Source organism: Diuraphis noxia, unplaced genomic scaffold (assembly GCF_037042655.1).
Source record: "Diuraphis noxia isolate RWA-SAM2 unplaced genomic scaffold, SU_Dnox_SAM2 contig0001, whole genome shotgun sequence".
NCBI classification, from domain to species: Eukaryota; Metazoa; Arthropoda; class Insecta; order Hemiptera; family Aphididae; genus Diuraphis; species Diuraphis noxia.
In genome coordinates this window covers 77235056-77261266 of record NW_028301711.1, presented here as the reverse complement: position 1 = coordinate 77261266, position 26211 = coordinate 77235056, and the positions used below count along the sequence as shown (strand labels likewise).

The 26211-nt window shown below is 26.2% G+C and overlaps 1 protein-coding gene across 1 annotated transcript; it reads left to right on the top strand.

Moving 5' to 3' along the window:
* Positions 1 to 1870: 1870 nt before the first annotated feature.
* On the top strand, positions 1871 to 25983 carry LOC149061790 (cytokine receptor-like). Its single transcript, XM_089216915.1, has 14 exons — positions 1871 to 2102; positions 2225 to 2367; positions 12399 to 12569; positions 13085 to 13528; positions 16156 to 16288; positions 16363 to 16541; positions 16652 to 16809; positions 16886 to 17117; positions 17320 to 17497; positions 17881 to 18029; positions 18118 to 18284; positions 19683 to 19851; positions 19974 to 20129; positions 25764 to 25983. The coding sequence occupies exons 3-14, from the start codon at positions 12419 to 12421 to the stop codon at positions 25943 to 25945; spliced, it is 2298 nt and encodes a 765-aa protein (XP_089073041.1). The 5' UTR covers positions 1871 to 2102; positions 2225 to 2367; positions 12399 to 12418; the 3' UTR covers positions 25946 to 25983.
* Positions 25984 to 26211: the final 228 nt, after the last annotated feature.

Here is a 26211-nt window from a genome sequence, read left to right as displayed (position 1 = left end):
TGTTGTATTAGAATATAAGAGTATATTATTGTAGTCTACGGGTAACGCCTAATGTGTGGGCGACTCCCGGAATATTGCGGCTACACGGCACCCGCTAGTGAACCGTAGAGTCAGTCGTCTTAGCTCTTTTAAACTTGTACGTCGTTCTAACCATCAATAATAAATTATACAGTGAATTATATATTTCGAATCACAATAAAATTATATTAGAATTTAAATCTTTAAAACTGTTTTGTTGTACTCTCTCCAAAAATCGAACCCTCACACTACCGAAAAAACAACGTTCATACGGAACAACCCGTACGAGCACAACAATAAAATAGATCTTAATATCATATTCAAATATGATAACTTTTATAAAACTTCAACAGTTTAACCCATTCCTATAAATTATAATCAATGCTAAAACCTTTGCTATTCAATATAATGGGATAGGTACACGATTATTATAGTTTGAAAAATTATATTTTGATGAAAGCAAAGTTGGATGTTGTATATTAGCTAGTATAATCTAATAATAATAATAATAAATTATTATTTTTTCTATATATTTAATATAAAATCCCCAGGGAAGTTCCTTGGAGGTTGTATGGACTCCCTAGCTGGAATCCAAAGCTGGTGCCTAATGGGAAACTCCAAGTGTTACTAGGGAAGTATAATATTGGTATTTATTACCATAATATGTTGATAGAAAGAAAATACATTTGACGAACTTAATAAATGTAAAGTGGAGTCATGGTAATCATTATAAATAAAGGGTTACTACTGCTCTAAATGTCTTGCACCTGTAGGCTGTGGTATGAATTTTTATTTTTTATTCTAGCTTTTGTTAAATTCAACCATTTACCAATCATAGATGTTATCACCTTTTATGTTTCGATATTCAGATCGTTTTGTAGCATTTACATTTTTATTAATACTATTTATCAATTACCAGTTAAAGATTCAAAATATAAATTAATAATTTAACTATAATTTCAAAAATTCACTTCAAATGAAAAATGGGTGTCTATAATGTCTACCCATTATTGTTTAATTTAGTAACTTGAAAATAACATCATAAGATGATAAACACAGATAATGATTTATTCTGCGATTATTAACAAAATTCCAATCAATATATGTTTCATTGTAAAACAGACTCATAACTAAGAAAGTAAATTGTACACTTACTTTTAAAATTGAATTTAAAGTGCTCTAATATACCGAAAGGTTAAACTACATGATATACATAAACGCAAGTGCATGTCCGCCACAGTTAATTGATAATATTTAAATAGTATAAATAATATTTAAAATAATTTTTCATTTATTTCACATTAATACATGATAAAAATAACAAACTTATTAAAGTATATTACTAGGTGATTGTGTATGATTTGAATGTATGATTATGTATTAATCGCCGCATTTTAAAAATGTATTAATCTTAAAAGTTAATTAATTAATAAATGTGGCTTTTAAGCGTCAAGTGTCAATAATAATATTGGAAATACATGATTTAATTTAAGAGCGCTTTCCCGAAACTAAACTGTTGCGATATTTTTATTAGTAATATTTTATATTTATTTATAGGAAGAGGATGCGGAGTTGAAGCCCTTGTGAGCACTTTAAATTTGATTGTTATAGCCCCTTAAAAATTTAACCAAATGTCTACTTATAGTATTAGTGTATATCATTATAGTTACGAGAAGATGTCCAACATTTGCTAACTATCATTTGTCTCCATAGTCTGTAATCTATATAGATAGGCTATAATACATAGTTCGGTGAAAATGCGTTTTTTGCCTCTAAAAGAAATTCCATCATTCAATATTTTAAGACATAGAAGTTTCTTTTAAGGGCACATCATGTAATTCTGTCCATATTTAATCAAAAAGACAACCAAAAATCATGTGTTTACAATATTATTTCTACGCTCATTTTTAAGGATCGGCCATAACAATGATCCCCTTCCACTTCCCTTAGCGCTACGTATTATTTTTTGTGCGCCCAACGGTCAACCATCAGTATCAGGATCCGGGACAGTCTCGTTCATTCAGTGTTTCTAAGCTGTTGTATGATTTTCATGCTGTGGCTTTTAATCTCTGACTTACATCGAAGTAATTATTTTTTATTTTTTTTGTTATATTTAAAGGTTCCTTAAGGTATTGCAATATAATATCAATTTTTTTATTTTGTTGGTGATTGTTATTTGGCGTTAATTAATATTGATCATTTTTAGATCGCAGTTCTAACCACTCGACTGTCGAGAACACGTTATATCGTCGTGATATAGATTTGCTGTAAAAAAGTATATTGCGAAAAAAAACGAAAAGTAAAGATCAATTGGCAACCAGACGGCCTGCAATAAATATAATTATCGAGGTAAGTTCATATAAGTTTATTATACAATTTATACCTACTTCATGTTATTATTATTTCTATTATGTTATTGGCCGTATAGTTATTTAGTCGTATATAGTATATCTATCGTCTTTATTCCCCGTTGTATTTTTGATTTCCTGAGAACAATTTTTTTTAAATTGTTATTTGATTTAAATTTTTGATTCAACGGTTTTAAATAAGCTTTAATTGTTTTTTGTGTGTTTGTTATAAGAATAAAAATCTTAAACTTTAAAGGTGGTTTTGAAGTATACATTGAATCTATAATTAGTACTCGAGGAGAGAAAACACAAAGTACTTTTAAAAATAATCGGGAAAAGTTTTAATTATCGTGACTAGCTTGTACTAACACTTTCTATACCAAATGATTACAAATATATAAATATATCAATATTATTATATTATATACATATATTATATTTATCAATAAAAATATTCGTTTATATATTTTTAATATTTTTTGGTCAGTACAGTGTGAACTCGCATTTTCTATATAAATATTCAATTTTGTCATAGTATTTTTTTTTTAAAATCCGCTTTTCAATGTTACTATCATTAATTAAGCTTGCATTAACTTAAATGACTTAATTTGAAGATCTGAGAGTTGAGTAGAATATATACTTATTAATTTACTCGTTACTTTTTTACATTATATTATCAAAACTTAATCGATCTTCAATTTTGGAATAGTGTATTATTGTTTAAACATTGCTTAAAACCTATTTTATATTTCCCCAAAAAATTTCTCAGCTTTGAGATTTATGACCTACATGAGTCTAAAATTATGTTTAATTTTTTATTTATTTATAAATTTGTGGAGTATTTTATTCTCGTATTTAGGTAGACACATATTTAATTTTTAACATACGTATAAAAAAAATGGTCTGCCCAGTACAATAAACTGTAGTGGTATACCACCTACTGATAATATTGTTACCACACAAAATGGACCTTTTTATCCCTAGAAAATAATTCCAAAAAAAATTACGTATATAAATGCGAGTATATATTTCCAAATCCCTGTATACGTTACAAATGCTTTTATCATGTGTTAAGGTGTTAGTACTATGTGTCTAAGACGATTTATTATCCAGATTAATGTTTTGTGTTCATGTGTCTGCGGGGCTCCATATATTGTCTTCTTATCCGAGGAGAATATTCTCTATTGTTATACGTATTCACGGGCTACGAATACTATCTTGTGCGTAACGTTTACGTACTTCACAATGCACAATTACTTCTGCCTGTATCTTTTTAGTATTATTAAAAAAATACAAATAAATCTATGCTACAATGATTTTAAGAACCGATGATTTTATTGATTTTACAATGGAGTGTGTTTTTTTTCATCTATCATATCCTTATGAATTAAGTAAAAATTCATAAATCATCAAGTTTAATTATGATATTCGATAGCATAAATCGTATACTTTTATTACTTTGATAGTAGAAAGTAAATCGATTTTTTTTTCTAAAAATGTCAATCATATTTTATTTCGTTGGGTAAAAAAGCGTAAAAATAACGAAAAGGTGCAAATAATATTGAGTTAGAAATTCATAAAAATTTATCTTTTTAAATCTGGTTTACACCACATGTCATGTCATGAAGTACCATCAATGATGGCCTCTTCAGTTAAGTCGTCTATCTGAACTTATGTAAATAATTGTAATTGTAATTTAACTTATTGTTTGTTACTTTATCTCTATTATTTTATCTCTTCTATCAAATTCTTAAATCATTTGTGCTTATTGTAAATAATTATTCTACAGATTGTACAATTTTCTAGTTTAAAAAAAAATCTAATTTTAAAATTCAATACGAGATTCTTCATAGTTCATATTAAGTTTACCTACTTTTATCAAATAAAAAATGTCTACCGGAAAGTTAAATTTAATTTGAATTCCAACATTGGACATTCTCTCAATTTCTCTTGTATTAATATTCTTATATTTTGTTGTTAATCAAAAACAAATATCTCAATAAACTTTAAATTTAAACCATATTTTTATTTTATCAATTCCTGTACTTCATAACATTTTCAAAACATTTCAACAATTTTTAAGTTATGTTTAGCTATTTGAAATTTTTCGTTTTCTTATGTTTTTTATTCTATAAATGTCGATCAAATTTTATTCATTGGGTTAAAAAAACTTGAAAATGTATTACAAAATTTTCTAAAAGTTGATATAATAGAAGTTGGAAAATATTAAAAATACATAGGCACATTTTTTTTTTATATAGCCGTTTAAAGTTAAAATTTCGACAAAATTTATTTAATAGAAAATTTTCAAATTATTTAATTATTAAAAATGTTTAAAACGTTTTACCTGTATATAAATAAGGATTGAAAATTTAAAATAAGGTTTCACGCAAGTAGGTAATTCTGACACACAAAAAATCTAAAAACTATACAAACAGTTTTTTTATAGTTATTTTAAGTTCAAATTTGAATGAAATTACATTATATTAATTTAACAAGAATAATAATCTTAGTTATATTGTTGTAATTTAAATATAATATTTGTTGGTAGCTAATTATATTGTCTAGAGTATAGGTACCTTATATTCTAATGTTAATAGTTATTGTCGTTAACTTATTTTAATATATACTGTGAATGACTGAGTGAGTCGGCTACATTTATAATGAATCTAATTTAATTGATTTGGAATTTATTTTATAGATACTTAATTTTTTTTTTTAAATTATAATATTATAATGAATATGGTTTAAAAACCCTAGACTGACTAACCTAACCTAACCGTAACTGAATGCCGAAATGGTCTACACTCTTAGATCTTAGATCAAAATTCATAAAAGTTTTTTTTTTTAATTCTAAGATTTGAGAATTTAATACAAGGCTCCTAAAATAGTTTTACAATATCATTTGAAAAATAAAAGAAATATATAGTCACACATTTTTTTTATAAGCATTTACAGTTCAAATTTTGACTAAATACATATAAATTACGGCAATGTTCAAATTATCTTAGATCAAAATTCATAAAAGTTTTTCTTTTTAATTCTAAGATTTGAGAATTTAATACAAAGCTCATAATATAGTTTTGCAATAGCAATTGAAAAATAAAAGAAATATATATCTACATTTTTTTTTTACATGCATTCAAATTTTAATTTTGACAACATACGTAAAAATCACGAAAATTCGTAAATTATTTTATTCTAGAAATTCATAAAAAATTTTCCTTTTATACATAAGATTTGAAAATTTAATACAAGGCTCCTTACAAGTTTTTCAATCTTGCATTAAGGTATTAAAACCACGTATAATAATTTTGTAATTTTAATTACAACCAACTAAATGTATTCATACAAATATCGATTTAGTAACATTTTTTATTATATAGGCTATTAAAATAGTGTTTAAACTAAATTATGTTATACAACTGTATTCACTCATTTCAAATGTTTTGTTTAAATGAAAAAAAATACAGCAATAAAAATGATCAGTCTACGCGACTGCCGACTGTACCTATATCACACTGAACAATCAAAATATGCAATTGAAATAACCAATACAGAATGTATTTAAGAGTTAGTCATATTTTAACATTTTTTGAATTGAAATATCACATGAAACAAAATTATGCATTTTTACATAAAATAAATCTGAAACAAATATAAAACTCACAAATGAAGGGCAAATATGAAATAACTAGCAAACTAGAAAGTAATGTTTTATTTCCATAAATATTATTAATATTGTAACTCACTTCGTACTAACTAATACTTTTTTTCACGAAATTATATTCGGTTTAACATTGATTAGTTGTAATTAGGTAGTAAGGAACAATAGACAATAGTACAATATTTTTTTATTTTTTTTTGAGTTTGTTGAGATTTCTATTTTTAGACCTATAAAATACATTAAAACGTTATTAATAGTATAAAACTATTCAACTAAATTTTCTTAAAGTATATTCAAAAGACAAATATAAAAAATGTTGGCTAATCTACTTGATAATGTCACGTCCACATGTGTCGTTTCCATCGCACAAAATTTAACCAATTTTTGTTTGCCATTTTAAATGTCGTATTGTTGGCTTTATATCATAATATAACCTAGGTAGATGTATTTTAAAGGTACCTACCTAAGAATTTGTGTTCTCTTATTGGTTTTTACTACATTAAAATTTTTAAGGTATGCACGAAAATTTGATATTCATAAATATTATTATTTAATAAAAACAAAAAAACAGAATTCCTCATTATTAGTTGGTTTTTAATATCTATTCAGTTTAAATAAAATTTACATTTTGATTTTGATACACTGATACAGATTAATAAGTAATTATTTACTGTCTATAAAAATAATCTGGAACGTATACTTTTTTAGAACGTTGGAATAAGTTTTTTAAACAACCATTATATAAACTATTAATATAAGGCAATTAGGTATTTTTGTAATAACCAAAACTCAATATTATTTTTTTTCGACAACAATTAGCAGAAGGAATTTTGTTTCCAATAAATCTGTTATCATGGTTGTATGGCCCAATTATAGTTGTTAATCCTATATTAATAGTGAATTGTAACATATTATACAAAATATACTATAATGTCATTGGTCTTGACTCTTGATGACAAACATTTTTTACATGAACTTAAAAGTATAATAGAGAAATAAATTGAAATCGCTTATTGTTACACCAACTGATATAATTTGAATGTCTAGGAAACTGTGTCACCCTTGTTCTTTATTACCTACAGCGAAATGGATGAGGTATGAACATTTAATATTTGTAAACATCAATATTTTACATAACTCACCTAAAAATGTAATATTGAAAATTATCAACCTTTAAGTTTATATTATTATTTTATTCAATTTCTAAGCTAAATACTAACAATATACATAAGTACATACAATTGGAATGGCTGTATATACATTTTTAGATGTTATAAGCTAGAAATATATAATCTTCATGAATGTAATTTTAAGAACTACCTAGCGTACCTAGATACTCAAATACTTTTTAAGTATACAAAAAATACATTTCAATCAAATCTAAATGCAATTCGGAACTAATCTTAATCTTATATCATATAATTTTATAAAAATAGGTCACAGTTTACTTATATATTTGATGTGTTTAAGATATTCAATCTTATTTATTATAAATTATAATATGGAATAATGGAATTACAATTCGTCATTTCACAATTATTATAATAAAATAAATATAAAAATTGTATCGATCATAAATCACTGAATATTGACGATATCACGACGTTATTATAATAAACAATCATCATATGCAAATTAAAATCCATCTTGGTATTAAATACACACTAAAACATATATAAATAAAAGCATTCAAAATGTACACACTTTTATGTATAACTTATGCATTTACATAGGTATACCTACATTGCAATTAACAACACTTCATAAACCGCACAGCTATAATACATAATAATTATTATTACTATTTAGTATTTATTGTGCATGCCCATTTATATTTGACAAACGACGTAACACGAAGACATGCAGGCACCAATAACGATGAAAATATATTATTTATTAATTATTACGTTTTAATCATAAAAATTCCACAGCGAAATAGTTGTATAACTAAAATTGAGAGCTAAAATTTTACTGTAAGAGATATAAAAACATTAAATTACTTTAGTGGGCAATATTGGAATTCTACTTCATTATGTACCTATTATAGATGTATAGACAATAAAATCGTTGTACAGGAAATAAAGTTAAAACAAATTATGATTATTATATCTGTTGACTGTCATTACCACACTCGACTACTATTCGTGGGTATTATATTATCCTATCTATTCCTCCTAATCCTCTTAAGTCTGGTCTTAAATTAATAAAATTGTTAAAACCATCCATATGTTTTAGACTGCACTAATATATGACTGAATTTATTAATGCATTATTTGTTTAAAATATACAATATGAAGGACCTATAGGCTATAATCCATATCATATAACGTGTGATATAAGTATATGAATTTTATTCGATTCTGGGTTATTAAACAAAAACAAAATAGTGAATGAGTAAATAGTAGAAAAAAATAAAAGTGAACTTAACCAATATTGTTATGAAAACCAATTGTAATTCATTTTTATTCATATCGCTATTATTAAATATATTATATTCTAAGGTGTTGTGTTTTTTGATACTTTTATAAAGATTTACGTACATTTAAAAATTCGCATTTGTACGTATTTTTTCTGTTTAATTATTTTATTTTCATACTCATGAATTAAATATTAAAAATACCATAATTCAACGCAAATATTAATTATTCTAATATTAGTATACTATACACTCGATGGTCACGTTATCAGACGTCGTAAAATGTCTGACACTAATGAGTCTAGCACCGCGTTTCTCAATCTGTGGTTCCGGAAGATAGGTAATCCCTTTATAAAAAAAAATATATATATATAATAATGGATCATTATACATAAATGTCTTTGTGTATTTTCACAAGTGATATTTTTAATCTTCTATTTTTTCTTTCACTTTTGTTTTTTTTTCAAGTTACGCCGGATACCTTTCATTGTATACGATGAATTAAGAATTATAATTAATATATTGAATATAAAAAAATAATTATTAAATTTAACACGTTATACAACGAACCAACAGTTATAAATCTTATAATTTTAATAATTTTAAATATAAGATTACTCGCATATAATACAATATAGTACATTCATAAGTTTGATGCTCTGCAGAGTTGATAAGTTGAAAGAAATAAGAATCTTGATTGAAAAGGTTATCTTGTAGTCGTGAACTCATAGCCTTCTGTCCACAACCGCCAAATTAACAATAAATATCAATATACCAATACTATTTTTACTATATTGTCATTTATGAAAAGATAATTAAATTTAAAATTTAGAGATTATCTCTAACAAAGTCAAAAACATCTCCTATTTATATACTTAATAGTCCAGTGTCTAGATAATATAAATGCCCATTGATTTTTAAAACACGACATTGAAAATCTCTTCGAGATCAATAATTATGAATGGACAGGCCATTAATGTTAACTCACTGAGATTTATGGTTATAACTTATACTCATATAAATTAATATTAAATATCATTAGGTACTTATAGGAGTTGATATGTCGTTTCTGTGTTTAGAATCGTTTTTTGTATGAATATAGATTTACGATATGTTGTTGAACTCAAGTTTAACATATGCATCACAATTTACAATGATCTACCAAATGACCAATGCAGCAGTGCGAGGTCCTGGTTTATTTTTATTATCTTGTGTAAATCTGCGTGGATAACATTAAATAAATATCTAGTGTAAAAAATTATTAAGTTGTTTAGAGTAAGTATAATAATTAACGTTTATAGAGTTTTTTTATATTTCGTTTCTAGTATAAGTAAATAATTAGTAAGCTAGATAATTCAATATCAGTCTGCACTATTTTATCACCCTAGCATGAAAACATTTCACATAATTTGTATTAGAAGCAGTGCCGCAACTACAAATTACGGGGCTGGTGTGCAAATCTTAATTTGGGGGCCTAAATATTTTTTCAAAATTAATTTACCTATTGTTAATAAAATATGATAGCCGGTGTTTATATTATGAAAGGTTAATATTATAAGGAATATTATGGAAATTATTAAATTATACAGATAATGGTTGTTTAATGTTGTATAATTATAAGTACATTTATAATGGTTATAAACATAAAACATTTATAAAATTATAGTATAATTTTAACACATTTGAAACTAAAGTATCTAACAGAATTGTTTTTTTCTCGCTTTTGCATATGCATAGTTCTCAATGATTTTCTTTATATCTATATCTGAAGTTCTTCTCCTTTCTATGTTTAGTATGGAAACTCCACTGAGTCGTTCTTGGCCTATGGAATTGAGCAAATAATTTTTAGTTAATTTAAGCTTAGAAAAACTCCTTTTTGTCGATGTTACCGTAACAGGAATGGTTAAAAATATAAGACATGCAGCTAAAACAACAGGAAAACTTGTTGATAAATCCTAATCAATTATATAAAACGCCAAATTCTTAGCTCTTGGTGATGAACAAGCATGTAAAGTTCTATAAGCTCGTCTTGAATTTTCAAGTTTGAGTATTTTACATGTTTTTTTGAATCATTTAATAAATTATGAATAAAAGGATCAAATTTTGCAAGTAATATAATAGTATGCATAAAGTTATCTTCAATTTCTTGAAGATTACCTTTCTTCCCTTTGTTTCTTCGGAGAGCAGTATTACCAGATGTAAGTGTTAAAATAACATGAATAACTCGACGAAGAACATTCCTCCAATACTCTTCTTCTTCAGATATCTGTTTCTCTAAATCTGTATCTAATGTTTTATTTTTTTCCCAATATCTTCGAAATTGTTGTTGTTTTTATAATATGTTGAATAGAATTTTCATGTTTAGAAATTTGTTGTGATAAATGTTGCCCGTTGTCAACGCCAGAAATCCATTCATATTTAAAATGCTCGTTTGCCGGTTAGCAAAAAGCCAACAAAACTCAGAATATACTTTATCTAATATTAAAGAATAACATAACCATTGTCGTGGAATTTTGATACCTGTTTTAGTTGTTATAGTAATAATCAGTAGAAAAACATCTATTAACATGGTTCCTAGGAAATTTTTTGATTGATGGTTTGCATGGTCCGAATAACAAAATACTCTTTTTAATTATGTGCATACTTCACTTTCAAAATGTCCACGATTAGTTGTATACTTCAAAGTTAAATTTAGGCCACCAAAATCTGAAATATATAATGAAATATTGAAGTACCTATAATTTACAACTTATTTGTGCAATATTTATTGTTATATTTTTTAACATTTTTATTTATAAATATACAGGTAATCAATAAACGTACCTTCTGAACTATCATTCTCTTTTATAATTTAATTTAGTGGATCATTTTCAATTATTTTTTTTTATTTAATAAATTATGTTGTATTAATATATTAATATAAACCGAAATACATAAGTATACCTATAATTTACAACTTATTTGTTAGCCTATTGGTTATTTAATGTTGTTTTTTTTTTTTAAATTAAATTTAAAATTATAATAATACAATCAATAAATATATATTATATGTTTTTTTTTAATATAATTTGAAAATTTTTTTAGATTCACTTAACACTTAACAATTTACTAAATTCTATTTACTAATATATCTAATAGATATAATTTACAAATAATTACCTGATTTTTTAATTCACAAATTCACAATTTCTTAACATTTGCTGCATTACTTTTTCTTTCGGTTGTTTCATTTTTTTTTGTGCTTTTCCCAGCCATTAACATATATACGTTTTGACATTTTTAACAAATTTAAAATACTATTAAAAAATCAAAACAAAAATCACTCAAAATCACTTTCATAATAAAACAGTTATTTGTTAGACGGTTAAAACTTAAAACTCTTACAAGGTACACTTTAGAGTACTGTAGGTACAGTTTAGTGTACTATACTACTATATTACAGTAAATATAAATTTTACAAGTAAAACCACTTATAGATCATACAGACAAATAATGAAAAACAATTAAATGACAAATGTATGTTTTCACTTCAACAGATATCGTGATTACTTAATAGTTATTACCATTTTCCCCGTTGTCCCGAAATCGTACGTATACAAATTAAAAACCCATTGGAATGATCCATTTTTATATACGATTAAATGAGCTCACATTGGTTGAGTGGTTAGTCGCCTGATAACGCAGACCACGGACAAGGACCTGCATTATTATTTTTATTATTATTATTCTGTAGAAGGTATAGGACACTTATTAGAACTAGTATTAGTGTATTAAGTTTGGCTTTGAACATTTCTAACATTTTAACAAGTTAACAGTTTGGCATGTTATAAGGTGATGTGGGGCATATAAGGGCTTGGGGCCTTGGGGGCCGATGTGCAATGCACGCCTTGCACACCCGGTAGTTGCGACACTGATCAGAAGTTCAATAATTTTTATTTTTTTGTTACAGATAATTTGCTTATAGGTACAATGATACCCCGTAAGTATAAAACTGGATCTTTCAAACATAGACTGTTTACATCGGGACAGAATTGGATTGAAGAATTGTTGATATTACTTATACTAGTTGGATTTTCAAACTCATCAATTACTTGTGGCCCCGGCATATATTCACCCGGAGGTAAGAAATTAAGAACATGAATCGATTTTAACTTTTAAGTTACATTCAATTCAATCGTATTGTAAATTGAAGAACCATATATTATTAACTAATTATATATACTAAGAAAAAACTAAATGATCATTTAAATGTTTTTATTCATAAATTAATTAACTTTCAATATATTATAAAACTGATTATTCATAGATTGAACCAAAGAATTGTATATCAAAAGCTGTTTTTAAATACTAATTTTATACAATTTAATAAATTAGTTGTTAATTACTTGAACTAGGAAATGTTTTAAGCATAACAAATTATTATTAGTTTATTATTTTTGATTTAATTATGTTCAACAATTCCTTATCATTATTATGCATGAAAAACATGTAACAGGAACATTTTAATCTACTTCAGTCAGTGTTTTTACATTGGTTTCTAAAAATAAATTTGTTTTTCATTAAACTATCTGCATCACAGTTTTTAAGCAAATTGCAATTCAAATCAATTATTATTTAATTTTTTTTCAATTTTAGGAACAACTCCGAGTGGTGAAATTTTCATCGAGTACAACAGCGGTACTCCGTTGGAAATTGCATGCATTTTAAATCCTAACCACGAACTATTGCAGAAAGTTCTTAGAGATAATGTTGCCGATGGAAACAAATTAATACCTCTGAGCCAAAGAATCAGGTTCTATAACAACGAAGAACGTGTGCCCAATCAATATGTGTCAATCATTAACTCGACGGCAGCACAATTGCGCGTACCTAATCCTCCAGCAAGTTCCGATGTTTATACATGCATGATATGTTTGGATAAAAACAACCAATGTGCTGAATTATCCAAATCGTCTGGTACTTCAATCAATAATGCTCTGAAAAATAGCAATATAAATGTTGTTGGATCTCATCCAAGTAAAACACATGCTTCACATGATGACTGTATCGGGGTGTGTCTTAACAATGTTTTTGTTGGATGTAAGTTAACTGCAATTATTATAACCTACGTCCTACAGATAATATATTTTTTTTTTTTTTGCTTAGTTTTTATTTTTAAAACATTAAATAGGTATTGACTATTCTCAATATTCATCTCACAAAAGTAACATTTAGAACAAATTTTCAAACAGAAACTTCCTTCAAAGTTGAAAATTGAATCATTTTTTCAACTGATTTTTGCGTATACACTATACAAACATAAAAACATTTAAATTTTTAAAAGCAAGAGAATAGCTTCAATAAAATATGATTTAAAGATATTTAAATATTTATAATTTTATAATTATATCATAGGTACTAATCGTATATTAAACACAAAGAAATAAACTAATATAAAATTAATTTACTCTTCAAACCATGTATTTAATTATTAAAATAATAACAATATAATATAACATACTATAATTATACTGCCATCCTAAGAAAAAATACTGTAAATCGAAAACAGAACGAGATTTTACTGTATTACGTTTAATGTTATAATTTTACACGCTTTTCTTAAATAAAAATGCCGTAAATATGATTATTTATTCAGAAATGTGTGTTTATAAGCAAATAAGATTGCTGCCGCAATGGTCATTAAATATAATCGGAGTTTAGTAAAAACGCTGTAATCACAGTTTGCCGAGGAAGATTGGTGTGTGTATTATTTCAAATACGGCGTTTTTACGTAGAGCACTTCCTCATAATCTACGGCCTTGTTGTTTAGGAAACTGGTCTCATTATAAGCCGTATCTTAAAATTTAATTTTAAATTACTGATAATATTTGGAAATTTGGTGTCGTACACCACACACATTTTATATTTACCGAGTATTCGCTAAAATCGTTTACTGTACTCGGACGCGAAGAGTGAAGAGTGTGAGATATGTGAAGGTATAAAAATTCATGAACACGCAAAAGATAATTTAGATGATGATTGTGAAATTTGCCAAATTTACTCTGTATATATAAAAAAAGCTGATGTTGCAAGAGCTCTGTATCAAGAGCACGCGAAAAAGGAATTTGATGCAAAATCTATTTATGTTCTGCAAAAAGTGATCATGTTGCCATGTGTTGATACATTTAAAAAAGTTTTATTATTTAATAAAAGAATAGTTGCTAGTTATTTTCCACATTTGCATGTGTACTCGTATGGCATGAAAGTGTTAGTGAGTGTAAAGAAGAATACTTTGTCATCACGTTTTATTCGTTTTTCTTGCAATATTGCGATGCCAAAAAGTTGACAATTTGGCTGGATAACTGCAGCAGTCAAAATAAGAACTGGCGTTTATTATCATTTTTAGTATACACAGTCAACTTAGATGATATTTGTGCCCAAGAAATTATTTTGAAGCTGGACATACATTTATGTAAGCCTATAGTTTCCACCATCAAGTTAAACTCTCTTTGTTGAAACGTCAAAAGAAAACCTACGATTTCAAAGATTTTTCTTAAGATGTAGGGGCAGCCAATAAAGGAAATGTTAACTTAAAAAAAAAAAATGATTTATTCTGATTTTTCAATGGAAATAGAGTTTTGTCAGAGATATCGTATCGATTAAAGCTGTACGTGTAAAATATGTGTTGCTTACTAAAAGTCAGTTTAATGACGAAAAATATCCAACATTGGATTTTGTACAAAAAAAAATATATGAACCAAAAAGGAATGTCTCTAACGCCTTCACATACTGAAAATTGTGGAATACCAAAGGAAAAACGTGAATATATTCTTTCGAATTTAAATCAAATTATTCCTCAGAATAGAAGACAATTTTGGAAAAATATAACTACATAATACAATCTATAACTCATTAAATTATAAAGACAATTCAATAACATTCAAATTGTGTTATTTAGTAAACTAAAAATGTATTTAAATATAACGATATGTAAATAATTCACTAAATTAATTAATTAAATTTGACTTAATATTATTATTATTATATTTACTAGGATTTTAAGCTTAAGACATTGAAATAATTTTAATAATTTTCTAATTGACGTGTTATAACTAAACAAACTAACCAATAATTATACTTAAACCTAAAAAAATATATAGAATATACGGCGTTATTTCTTCAACCATATGTGATCAGTACATTTTGATATGCTACGTAAAAATGGCATTTCTGCTAAGTAAACAATTCTGAATAATTAATAGCGTACTTAGTATAAATATCAAAACAATATCTTGTTGAAATACAAATTTAAAATAAAATCGAACAGTTTTAATTCATCAGGTATATTTCCATAAGAAATTATGGATTTTACTTTGAAAATATTGTATTTATTTATTTATAACCATCAAAAACTACTAAACATAAAATGTCATTTTTCTCAAAATAGCATGGAAGGAAATTACGGCATTCTTCCTTAGGACAGCAGTATATTAATACTTACACAGAATAATATTTTTGATGTTAGTAAAACAGTAAGCATACCACCATTGAAGCTCTTAAAAAAATAAAAACAATATTAGTTAGGTAATTAGCAATATTTTTAGTTTCTATTTGTATAATTTTTTTAAAGTATGATACATTTATTATAAAACAGGGACATATATAGTTTTATTGTTTTACGTATTTAATTGTCTTAGTATTTATGAATAATTGATCGTTGTTTATAGATAAACCATTGAAGATTACAAATTTCTCTTGTATCTCTAACAACTGGGAAAGTTTAATGTGTAATTGGACTAAGCCGGAAAACCCCATAAAAACTACGTATAAATTATACTTTAGATTACCTGGTCGTGGCAGGTGATATTTTATTAGCATTATTATCAATGGTATTCATTAATAAAATCATTTATTTAAAATATACACATTTTTAGTTCTAGAACTGTCACAAATTGTCCTACAGATTCAGATATCAGAAATAATAGTTGTTATTGGGATTTATCTACTTCACAACTATACAGACAATCACACGAGTATTATTATTTCATGATAATTGGCGAAAATGCACTGGGAAATTCGTCAACTTCGATTCGTTTCCACCATTACGCCAATAGTATATATTTTACAAAACTATAATTTTAACTTGTTTAAATTAAGAAAAATATTTATTATATAACTATGCAGATGCACTTAATTTTATTTTTATTTTATTTTAATGTTTAGTCATTCCTACGAAACCAACAAAAATCACAGTGGTCGATGAAACAAAATCTAGTATCAAACTTGTGTGGTCTTTAGGTACAATGTCTTTTTATTCACACGGATTAATTTTTAAGATTCAATATAAATCCCAATGGGATTCTAATCCTAAACAGTGGAATGTAAGAGTTCAATCATACACAGATAACAGTTAAAATAAAATTATGATTGACGTAATTATACCTTTTTTCCCCATAGTCAATAACTGCAAGTGATACCTGTAAATCGCAATCGACATCAGATCAAACCACTTCGGTCCAAGACATGAAATGTCTGGAACACGATGCCGATAATTATTCCTTCAATGTCATCGGTTTGGAATATCCGTTTACGCGTTATGATTTTTGCATATCTGTTCGGACGGCGTTAGCTGTTGGGGATGATAAGTGGTCTTCTCCTGGTTGCATCACTGTCTACACCAAACCCACAAGTAAATTTTTAATTTATTTCTACGATAGCTAGGTTCAGTATACCTATTTTGAGGTATTTCACATTTTTATACATTTATTTTGTTATTCGAAAATGATGAATCAAACATTGACTAGTCCTTTTGATTTTGAACATAATCGTATGATTTAGTGGTATTTATTTTATTGTATGCTTACTTTTTTATATGTCTAATAAATTTACAGTTCCTAAAAGACCACCACGAACTGATTTTGGGAGCTTTGAATATTTCACATCGTTATCAGACAAATCCAAAAGGGACGTTGTGATTTATTGGCAAACTATAGATGACAAAGAAAAATGTGGTGAATGCTTTGAATACATCGCATACTATATTCATACAACAGAAGATAAACAAATCACGTAAGTATTACTTTGAACGTTTTACGTCGGTGATTTTAAAGGGTTATATATATGTAACTTTATCTACATTAAAATATTTCGTTAGAAAATGTATTTTAAACATTATCACTGTTTCTAATGTAATTTTTCAGTTAAATTATAGATGAAAACATCAATATTTTGTTTAATAATATATAGATAATTTTTAATTATTTATAAAAAATAATATTAGTTTTTTATTAGTGTTATATAGAACATTTTTTGTAAACATCCTGATAATAATAATATACTTTCATATTTTATTGCTATATTTTATCCTAACAAATATTATAACATAATATATTATTCTTTTAACTAATTTTAAATCATTCTAATTACCATCACCTATTTATTTATCAAAACAGCACTTATCGTAGCGATGAAACCGAAAATAATTACGCTAAATTTAATTCTCTCAGTACCAACATCGGATACGAATTTATAGTAATCTCATACAATAAAGAAGGTTATTCTAAAGAATGTTCAAGGGTTTACGTACCAAGCGTAGCAGACAGTGAGTCATATTATATATATTTGGTTTATTTTAAATTGATTAATTGTATGTTTACCTGGTTGTATTGTCAACTTATCGCTATTTATAGCACTAAATAAACCAGTGTCGTTCAAGAGAAATGTATTTGACAAACAAGGTATTTTTGAACTATCCTGGAAAGGTGCAGATTCTCAGATATTGTCCACTGCAGATCAACGAGATTTCTACACTTTGTTTTGGTGTGAAAAAGATCTGATCAATCCACGGCAGTGTAATGTATGTGAATTAACGTATTGTATGAATATGACCAATCGTAATAATTAATATTAATAAAGTAGTGCGTAGGCATATGCAATAATATAATATATTCCCATTATTATATTATACTTAGTTACTAGTATGTTTTTTAGTGTGTTACACAGCAGTATTTATTTTAATACTAAATGTTCTATAGGTACTTAGGCTATATAACTACTGATATCAACGTAAAGTAAATTGGATAAGAGTAATAATTATATACACAAAAAACATGTATACATCAGAAATTAAATTAATTTTATTTTAATATTATATGCAAAATTACTAAAATTTTCTGGTGTCATTAATTTTTTGTTCATACAATTTTGTACAATATTTATGGAATTTACTTAATTTATATACTCACTTCTATTCATTTAATTTTCCGATGAATTTACAAGAATAATTATTTATTAAGGAATACAGTATTTAGAAGGGAATGTTTTCATAGGCAAAGACCGTGAGTGTTTCCATGGGCCCTGTACATGAATTTAAATTAGCTATCGTCCATCAGCAGCTCTGAATTACTAGTGTTTAGAATCAATGGTTATATATTATCGTGCATTATTTTTTTTCTATATATATGACGGGTTGTTCTGCCTTTTCTAATATAAAAATTATATAGAGAGGAGATTAGGTACTTAAAGTTGAGTGTGCCTATATTCACTGAATTTTTATACCGGATAGATCACATGTCCCTAAAATCACTTATATTATAATATAATGGGAAAGATGTAATCTTTTGCCGAGAGCGATGTGCTCATATTTCTATGATAATACTATAATTGTTCGTAGACTGATGGGTAGTGATGTAACATGAATTTTATTAATTATTAACTCTTTTTCTACTATTTCTGATTGTATTTACAGCTATAAGTGGTCTTTTTGTTATGAGTAAATTGAATATTTTACGAGTAATATAAGTCAAATAGCATTGGGTGGTGGACAAACACAAAAACGGGGGCGCCATCTATTTTGGATTTTGTGACGAATTTGTGTCATAGTTATAATGCTGACACAGAAGCGCGCTAGTATCTAACATGGTGTATAGTGTTTTGTCTCGTTACAAAATGTTGAACTGAAAGTAGAAACTAGAAATACGAAATAGAAAATAATATTTGGTATATTTTATTATAATATGTAGGATTTGCTTAACATAATACTTAACCTACAGTATCGTGATTGTTAGACCATATTATTGATCATCACGCTATCTAATTTTTCGTGACGGTCGATAGGTTGGTAATCATTTTATTTTCTCATGGGTACCCTCTATAAAGAAGTTTCACTTCAAGAATTTACTCTAATTTGTAATTACAATTATTATCCAACGTTTTTGATATACCTAATGACTGGATTAATATTTTTTCTCTACAGGGTTTTATGAACTGGATGCATTTACCAATTTCAGTATCTCGCTACAACATTACTTTGATCGAAGATATGGAAAAATATATTTTTGCAATAAGTGTTAATAGCGAAAATCCAATGAGAAATGGTATTGATAACCTTAAAGCCAGCAGTAGTGGAATGGTGTGGGAATCTTGTACGTAATTATTTAACTGCATTTGTTTTATAAGCTCTTTTCTGTAATAATAAAATTTTGTTATGTATACTAATTTATTTTATTGATATACATTTTGTACAAATCACTTTACGATTGATTAGTCAATGGCAATGTAAAGAACGTTTGGGTTAGTGTGATTGGTTCGACGTTTGTGGGTTTGAGCTGGAAAGTTTACTGTGATGACAAGACTGGTTTAATTGTTGGATATCACATATTTTACTGTCCCATAGTTGCCATAAATAATCCCCTTTGCAGAGGTAAGATATTTTTAGTTTTTAATGAAAACTCAATATTCTTAAGTTTAAGCATTTAGTTAATATTGTATTACATACTTAGTCATATTTACAATAGTATTTTGTGAAATTTATGCAGTGGGGTCATACCTATTAGATCCTTCACGATTAAATAAAATCGGTGGAGTACGATTGCGCGCGTTTTACCTTTTTGGGCATACGATTGCGCGCGGTGCCGGAATAACAAAGAACATGCTTTTGACTATTCAAAAGCGTACGATTGCGCGTGAAATTGGAAGCGACGTTGCCAACTTATTATTAACTTATTATTAAAATTTAAAATAATAATTATTATAAAAAAGATTGTTATTTGTCGTACATGGTGTTATTGTATTTATTTCAAATAACATTATAAACGTGCGTTATACGACAACTAATCAGTCAAAAATAGTACGAAAAGTTACAAATAGTACAAATAATTACAAAAAATAACAGTTAAACACTCAGTCTACCTTATAAGTAAAAAAAAAATCGTATAAAATAATATAAAATATTCGAATAGATATCGAAAATAATTCAAAAAAATATTCTTCAAAATAAAATCGTTATAATAAAATAATATAATATATTCAAATAGATATCGAAAAAATATTCATTAAAAAAAATCGTTATAATAAAATAATAATATAAGTAAAATAATTTAAATTTTAAAGCCCTGATACCTATTTCCAATTATGGTTAAATACTTAATTAAGTTTTCTGGTGTTTTATTTTTTAGATATTCTTCGTATTGTTTACTCACAAATTCGATTTTCTTTAATTCTTCCTTCGATTTTAACTTGATTATTGCTTTGGAAATGGTTAATAATTTAGTGACGGTTTCTGCCTGAGTTTCCATAAGAGTACTTATAACAACAAATGTCGGTGGATGAGCACTAGTAAACTGAGCATTATATGTTCTATGGAAACTTTCAGCCCCGTTTGTAGTTCTGAAAATGAATGAATATAGTAAACAATATTTTTTTTAGACTTATTAGTAAATATTTACCTAGGATTTAGTGATGGCGTTTCAGCCCATAAAATAGGTGGAAATAAACAACCAGGTTCAACATACGTCTCCAAAACATAGTCAGAAAATAGTTGTCCATCTGCAATATTTGGACACGTACTTATAAGTTCTACAAAAGCATCCTCCACGTCATCTGGAGCGATGAAAGATAGTCCAAAAAATGATTTAAGCCATAATTGTAAATCGTTCTTTTGATCGTTGTATGCCATTCTTAGCTTTGTATTGCCATTAATCTGAAAATTGATTTTGATTAATTATTTTTAAAAATATTCATATTGATTCAACTTACTTTGCGCCACCAAGCTTGTCCCAAGTGAAAACGGCATGTTTTAATTTTGACATCCGGAAAAACTTCTTTTGTTGCTTCAATAGCACCAATTTCAAAATCAATGAGTAATTTTTCAATTTTAAAAAGTAGTGATTGCTTTTCACATATACTAATTAAATATTTCCATACATTTATGTATGTGTTTTTAAATTTATCCTTTAAAAAAAAGTATACCAAAGGTACGTAAACACCGTTTTTATAGCCATGAATTGTGTATAATTGCAAAAAAAATTTTGGAGCATAGTCGAATGTTCCGTCCGTAAATATATCTGTGCAACTTGTCAAACATTGAAGATTCTCTTCAGTTGTTAAGCAAATAATTCGATTTTTTGAGTAGAATCTACAAGGTGGTTATGCTCACCGGCAATGTCTATTATTATTTTATTGTCACTTGTCATTAAGACTGTACAAGTACACTGTTTTTTACAGCACCTTCCTCTGTTATTTCCATCTGCCCGCTGTCTGACGTGTCGAAATTTGTGTTTCTTCACCACTAACAAATCACTCCCTCTTTCTGAACTTATTACGAAAATTTCATTTTCCATTTTAAAAAATTAATTATAAAATATGCGTTGACAGCTGAAACTCGAACACGAACACGAATACAACTGACATCTCAGTAAATACGTATAGACATACAATGCAAGATCATAGTTTAGTTATATTCGTTCATGTGTGGGAATTTACAAAAAAGATAAAAGTATGATCTAAAATAAAATAACCTACTTCTTAGTGATGGAAAGTTTGTCTAGTATCGGCAACAATAAAGTAATAATAAGTAATAATAAGTAATAAATAACGTACGGATCGCCACAATCGGAACTTAATCGGATATTTACCGTGCACCTATAATCTGTATATTTGGCAACGTTGCTTAGAAGCAAAAATAATTTAGCACGCGCAATCGTACACCTAAAAAGGTACCGTTGATAAGGACCGCGCGCAATCGTATTGCAGCCAATAAAATAATCCCTAACCTGAAGCTACCTAGCTTTTTTTACCTTACAATACACATTTTTGCTCAGATTGTGTAATTTTTTATTTTAGTTTTCTGATCATTCATTAATATTATCATAATCACGCGAAAACTCATTGATATATATCTTAGGAAAAATATGAATGTTTCATATAAAAATAGTTGTTCCAACTTATAAGAAACCGAAGCTTCAAATATGATGATTTATCTTCATTGAACAAATTGATTATTGGAAATATCATATATAATAATATATAATAAAATAACGGGAATAAACGATCATTACATTTTAATCAAATTGAATCTAATATTATCCTTAATTATATTTAAAATATATGCCATTTGAGATACTTACCTGTTGATTATCATAATTAAATACCTATGATTGGCGTTTGATACATTAATTACATTTATTACAAAGTGATAATTTTTTTAACTTTATCTTTCATAAGTCAAATGTCAATATTTTGTTTGTTTAACTTAAACTTAATTTTTGTTAACATTTAATATGTTAATTTATATTTCTCTATGTCTCGTGGACTAAGATAATTGTGATTTGTAATGTGGGTTATTAAGTACGATATGCATAATATACAACAATATAATATATTAAATAACATTTTAAAAAAAATGCAATTTTTATAATGTTCAATAATAAAATCTTATAATAATGTTTCTAATATTATGACTTATCAGTTTAATAACCTATCGCTAAAAAAAAAAAAATAATATATTTAATAAGAAGTCCTGGTATATATTTTCGTATACCTACTTATGTAACGTATAAAAAAAAGCAATAATAATTATAATGTTTATCTCGATCTTGTTATGACCAACTTTTTCTAAAAAGTCTTTAATGGTTATTTATTTAATATCTATTATTTGACATAAGTTAACCAGTCGGATATAATATGTTGATTTTTTTTTTTACTGGCTCATCCATGCTTTCAATGGCTAATTTCGCCTTATTTGTCACTATTTCCGATCTCATTTTGTGGATGAGTGTCCAAATAATCGGATAACTGTGGCCAACTAAATGATTAAATCTGTGAATCCATGATTCACATATATTATTCGTTCGGTGGTCACATTATTGTAGTTTTATGTACATTCCAAGTATTCGTAGGAAAAAGTTGACTTATTTTTTTTAAATTTCAATTTGGTACTAGTTTCTACTATTTGTAAGTGATTCATTTACGTAGATTGAGTCAAAGTAATTTAAAAGATTTCCTTTGGGAGAAATAATGTTTTTAAGGTTAAAAATTCCTTCGAAAACAAGTTCAAGAGTAAAAAACCCAAGTCTATCCAATATTCCGCAAAAATTACTTAAATTGTCATTACTTATATTCATGTCGATTAACCCTAAATCTTGGATTTTTCTGTAAAAACTTTGGCACAAATGATAAATAGTCAGATTTGTATCAAAATTGTTTTAACGGCAGAAATTAAAGGTTTTTTAAGAAATCAAAATTTAAGTAATTTGGATCGGGAAATAATTCATGCTTTGCACGTTAGGTAGTTAAAATAAGTTTGAATATTTCTTTGTAAATATACATTGTCTTGCGTTCAAGAAAATAATAAACAGCAGTTATATATGAATCACTTTTTAGAACTCTGATTTCATAAAGTTGTAAGAAATATTTAAGGCCAAGGTTAAAATTACCATCGCAATATCAAGTCTTGGGCTTGTCGAAATTCCCAAGCTGTCACCTGTTGCAAACAATATAATTCTTTCACCAGTAATTGCATTAAAAGCATGAATATATAATATGGAAATATTAGAGGTTCAATATGGTATTATGGTATATGGATTTGGTAAAATCATTAAATTTTCCATATTTTTGGAATATATTGTGTATTTACATAATATTATGTATATTATAAAAAATCAGAATTGAAATTTATATATTACATTAAAAAAAATTTGTTATTTTTCAACTGTAGGTATTTAAATGTAAAACCATAAAATCTTAGCTTGAAATAATAATTTAACATGGTTTATGTGGCAATGTTTTATATTAAAAATATAATAATAACTAATATTAAAGGTAGGTAATTCAAATAAAAAAAGTTACTATTCAATATACATAACACATAAGTAATAATCAGCATAATATATTTATAAATAATATTTTTCAGTTTATTCAATACAGTTTCAATAAAAATAATCACAATTAAGCTGTATAATATATTATACATGTGAGCATTGAATAAAATTATTCAATCTGTGTTAAATTTAAATAAAAGGAAAAATAAATTTCAGTTGTTTCTCAATATTTTTATCTTATGGTAGGTAAATTAACAGAAACGTGTAAATTCCTTTATTAGTTTATTAGTTGTGTTTGGCACTTATTGTATTAAAACTCATTATTTTAATATGCTTTATCAAAAGTATGGAGCTAAATTTTATTCCATTGTGATAAAAAATGTATGATACATTATACTGACGAATTTATAATGGCTTCATTAAATAGAGGTGTTCAAAAACAGTATCACGACTAATCAGCATTATTTTGATGGTAATTAGTAGCAAAAAAAAATATTATTATTAATTTTCTTGAATATGAATGTATCGGTCTCTATATTCAAAAGTTTCATGTACCTACCGTGAATAATATTTTTAATTACTAACTAAAATTGTTATAATTTGTTTATCTAATATCTAATATAGTCTAAATGTGAGAGTAAAAAAAATGTAATTTCGAGAAATCTTCTACTACATTTTTAAGGTTTTTAACCATTTGAAAATATTTTTATCAACAATAATTTAAAACAAACTAATGAAAATCGAAATTTGCGAAAAATAAATATAAATAGTTCAAAACGAGTCAAAACGTTTAGAAATTGTTATTGAGTATAGAAAATGCACATTATATTACCTTAATAAATAATTATATAGGTTCTAGGTACACTAAAAATAACAATGGTTATTTTTATGAATTTCATTCATGATTTGCTTTCTTAATTTTGGATATATTTTTGATATAAACACATTAAGACGAATAACAAATCTTCACGTTATTGAATCTATGTTAGTATTTTAAAACTAATAATGTGTTAATATTCTTCACCCAATCAAATTATATTTTTTATATACGAACAATAAACATGTTTGGACTTGAAATACTGATTTGTAAACTATGCTGTATTTATGTAGGTACCTACCTACCCTTTAATTCCTATCAAGAACTACATTTCACATATGTTGTTTGTTGAATATTTTTCATTTTATTTTTATGTTATAACTATTAAAAATACAGTTTAAATATGTTTTATTCATTTCAGAGCCTATGACAGTCAAGACAGTGAGTGAAGTTCATCAAAACGATTGCGAAGGTTCTGTATTAGTTTCAGATCTAAAGCCTTACACGGTATACTTAATAGCCATTGCAATTGTTACAAGCAATGGTGTAACAATACATTTTGATATTAACATCAACACATTAAGTGGTCCAATATTAAAATGAATATATTACATAAATAATTAAGTAAAAATATATTTATTTTTTAACTACTAGATATACCTTATGTTTGTAAGAATCCTATTATTATATTAGTGTTATTATTTATATTATGTGTAAGTCCTTAAAAAAAAATAAAGACTTAATTGAAAAGGAAATGTTGTAATCTTGGTTTCTTTATTAAAGTCTTCAAATTTGTTTAAATAATGTACCTACAAATTTATAAAATTACATTTTATTTTACAGTCTTTGGTTTAATTTTTAGGTGATTT

Bases quoted from the DNA above. Each gene is read 5' to 3' on its own strand.
- LOC149061790 (XM_089216915.1), top strand. From the start codon at position 12,419: ATGATACCCCGTAAGTATAAAACTGGATCTTTCAAACATAGACTGTTT. The intron at 16,542-16,651 runs GTATATATTTTA...TTTAATGTTTAG, and splicing joins TTTCCACCATTACGCCAATA to TCATTCCTACGAAACCAACA. The intron at 18,030-18,117 runs GTGAGTCATATT...CGCTATTTATAG, and splicing joins CGTACCAAGCGTAGCAGACA to CACTAAATAAACCAGTGTCG.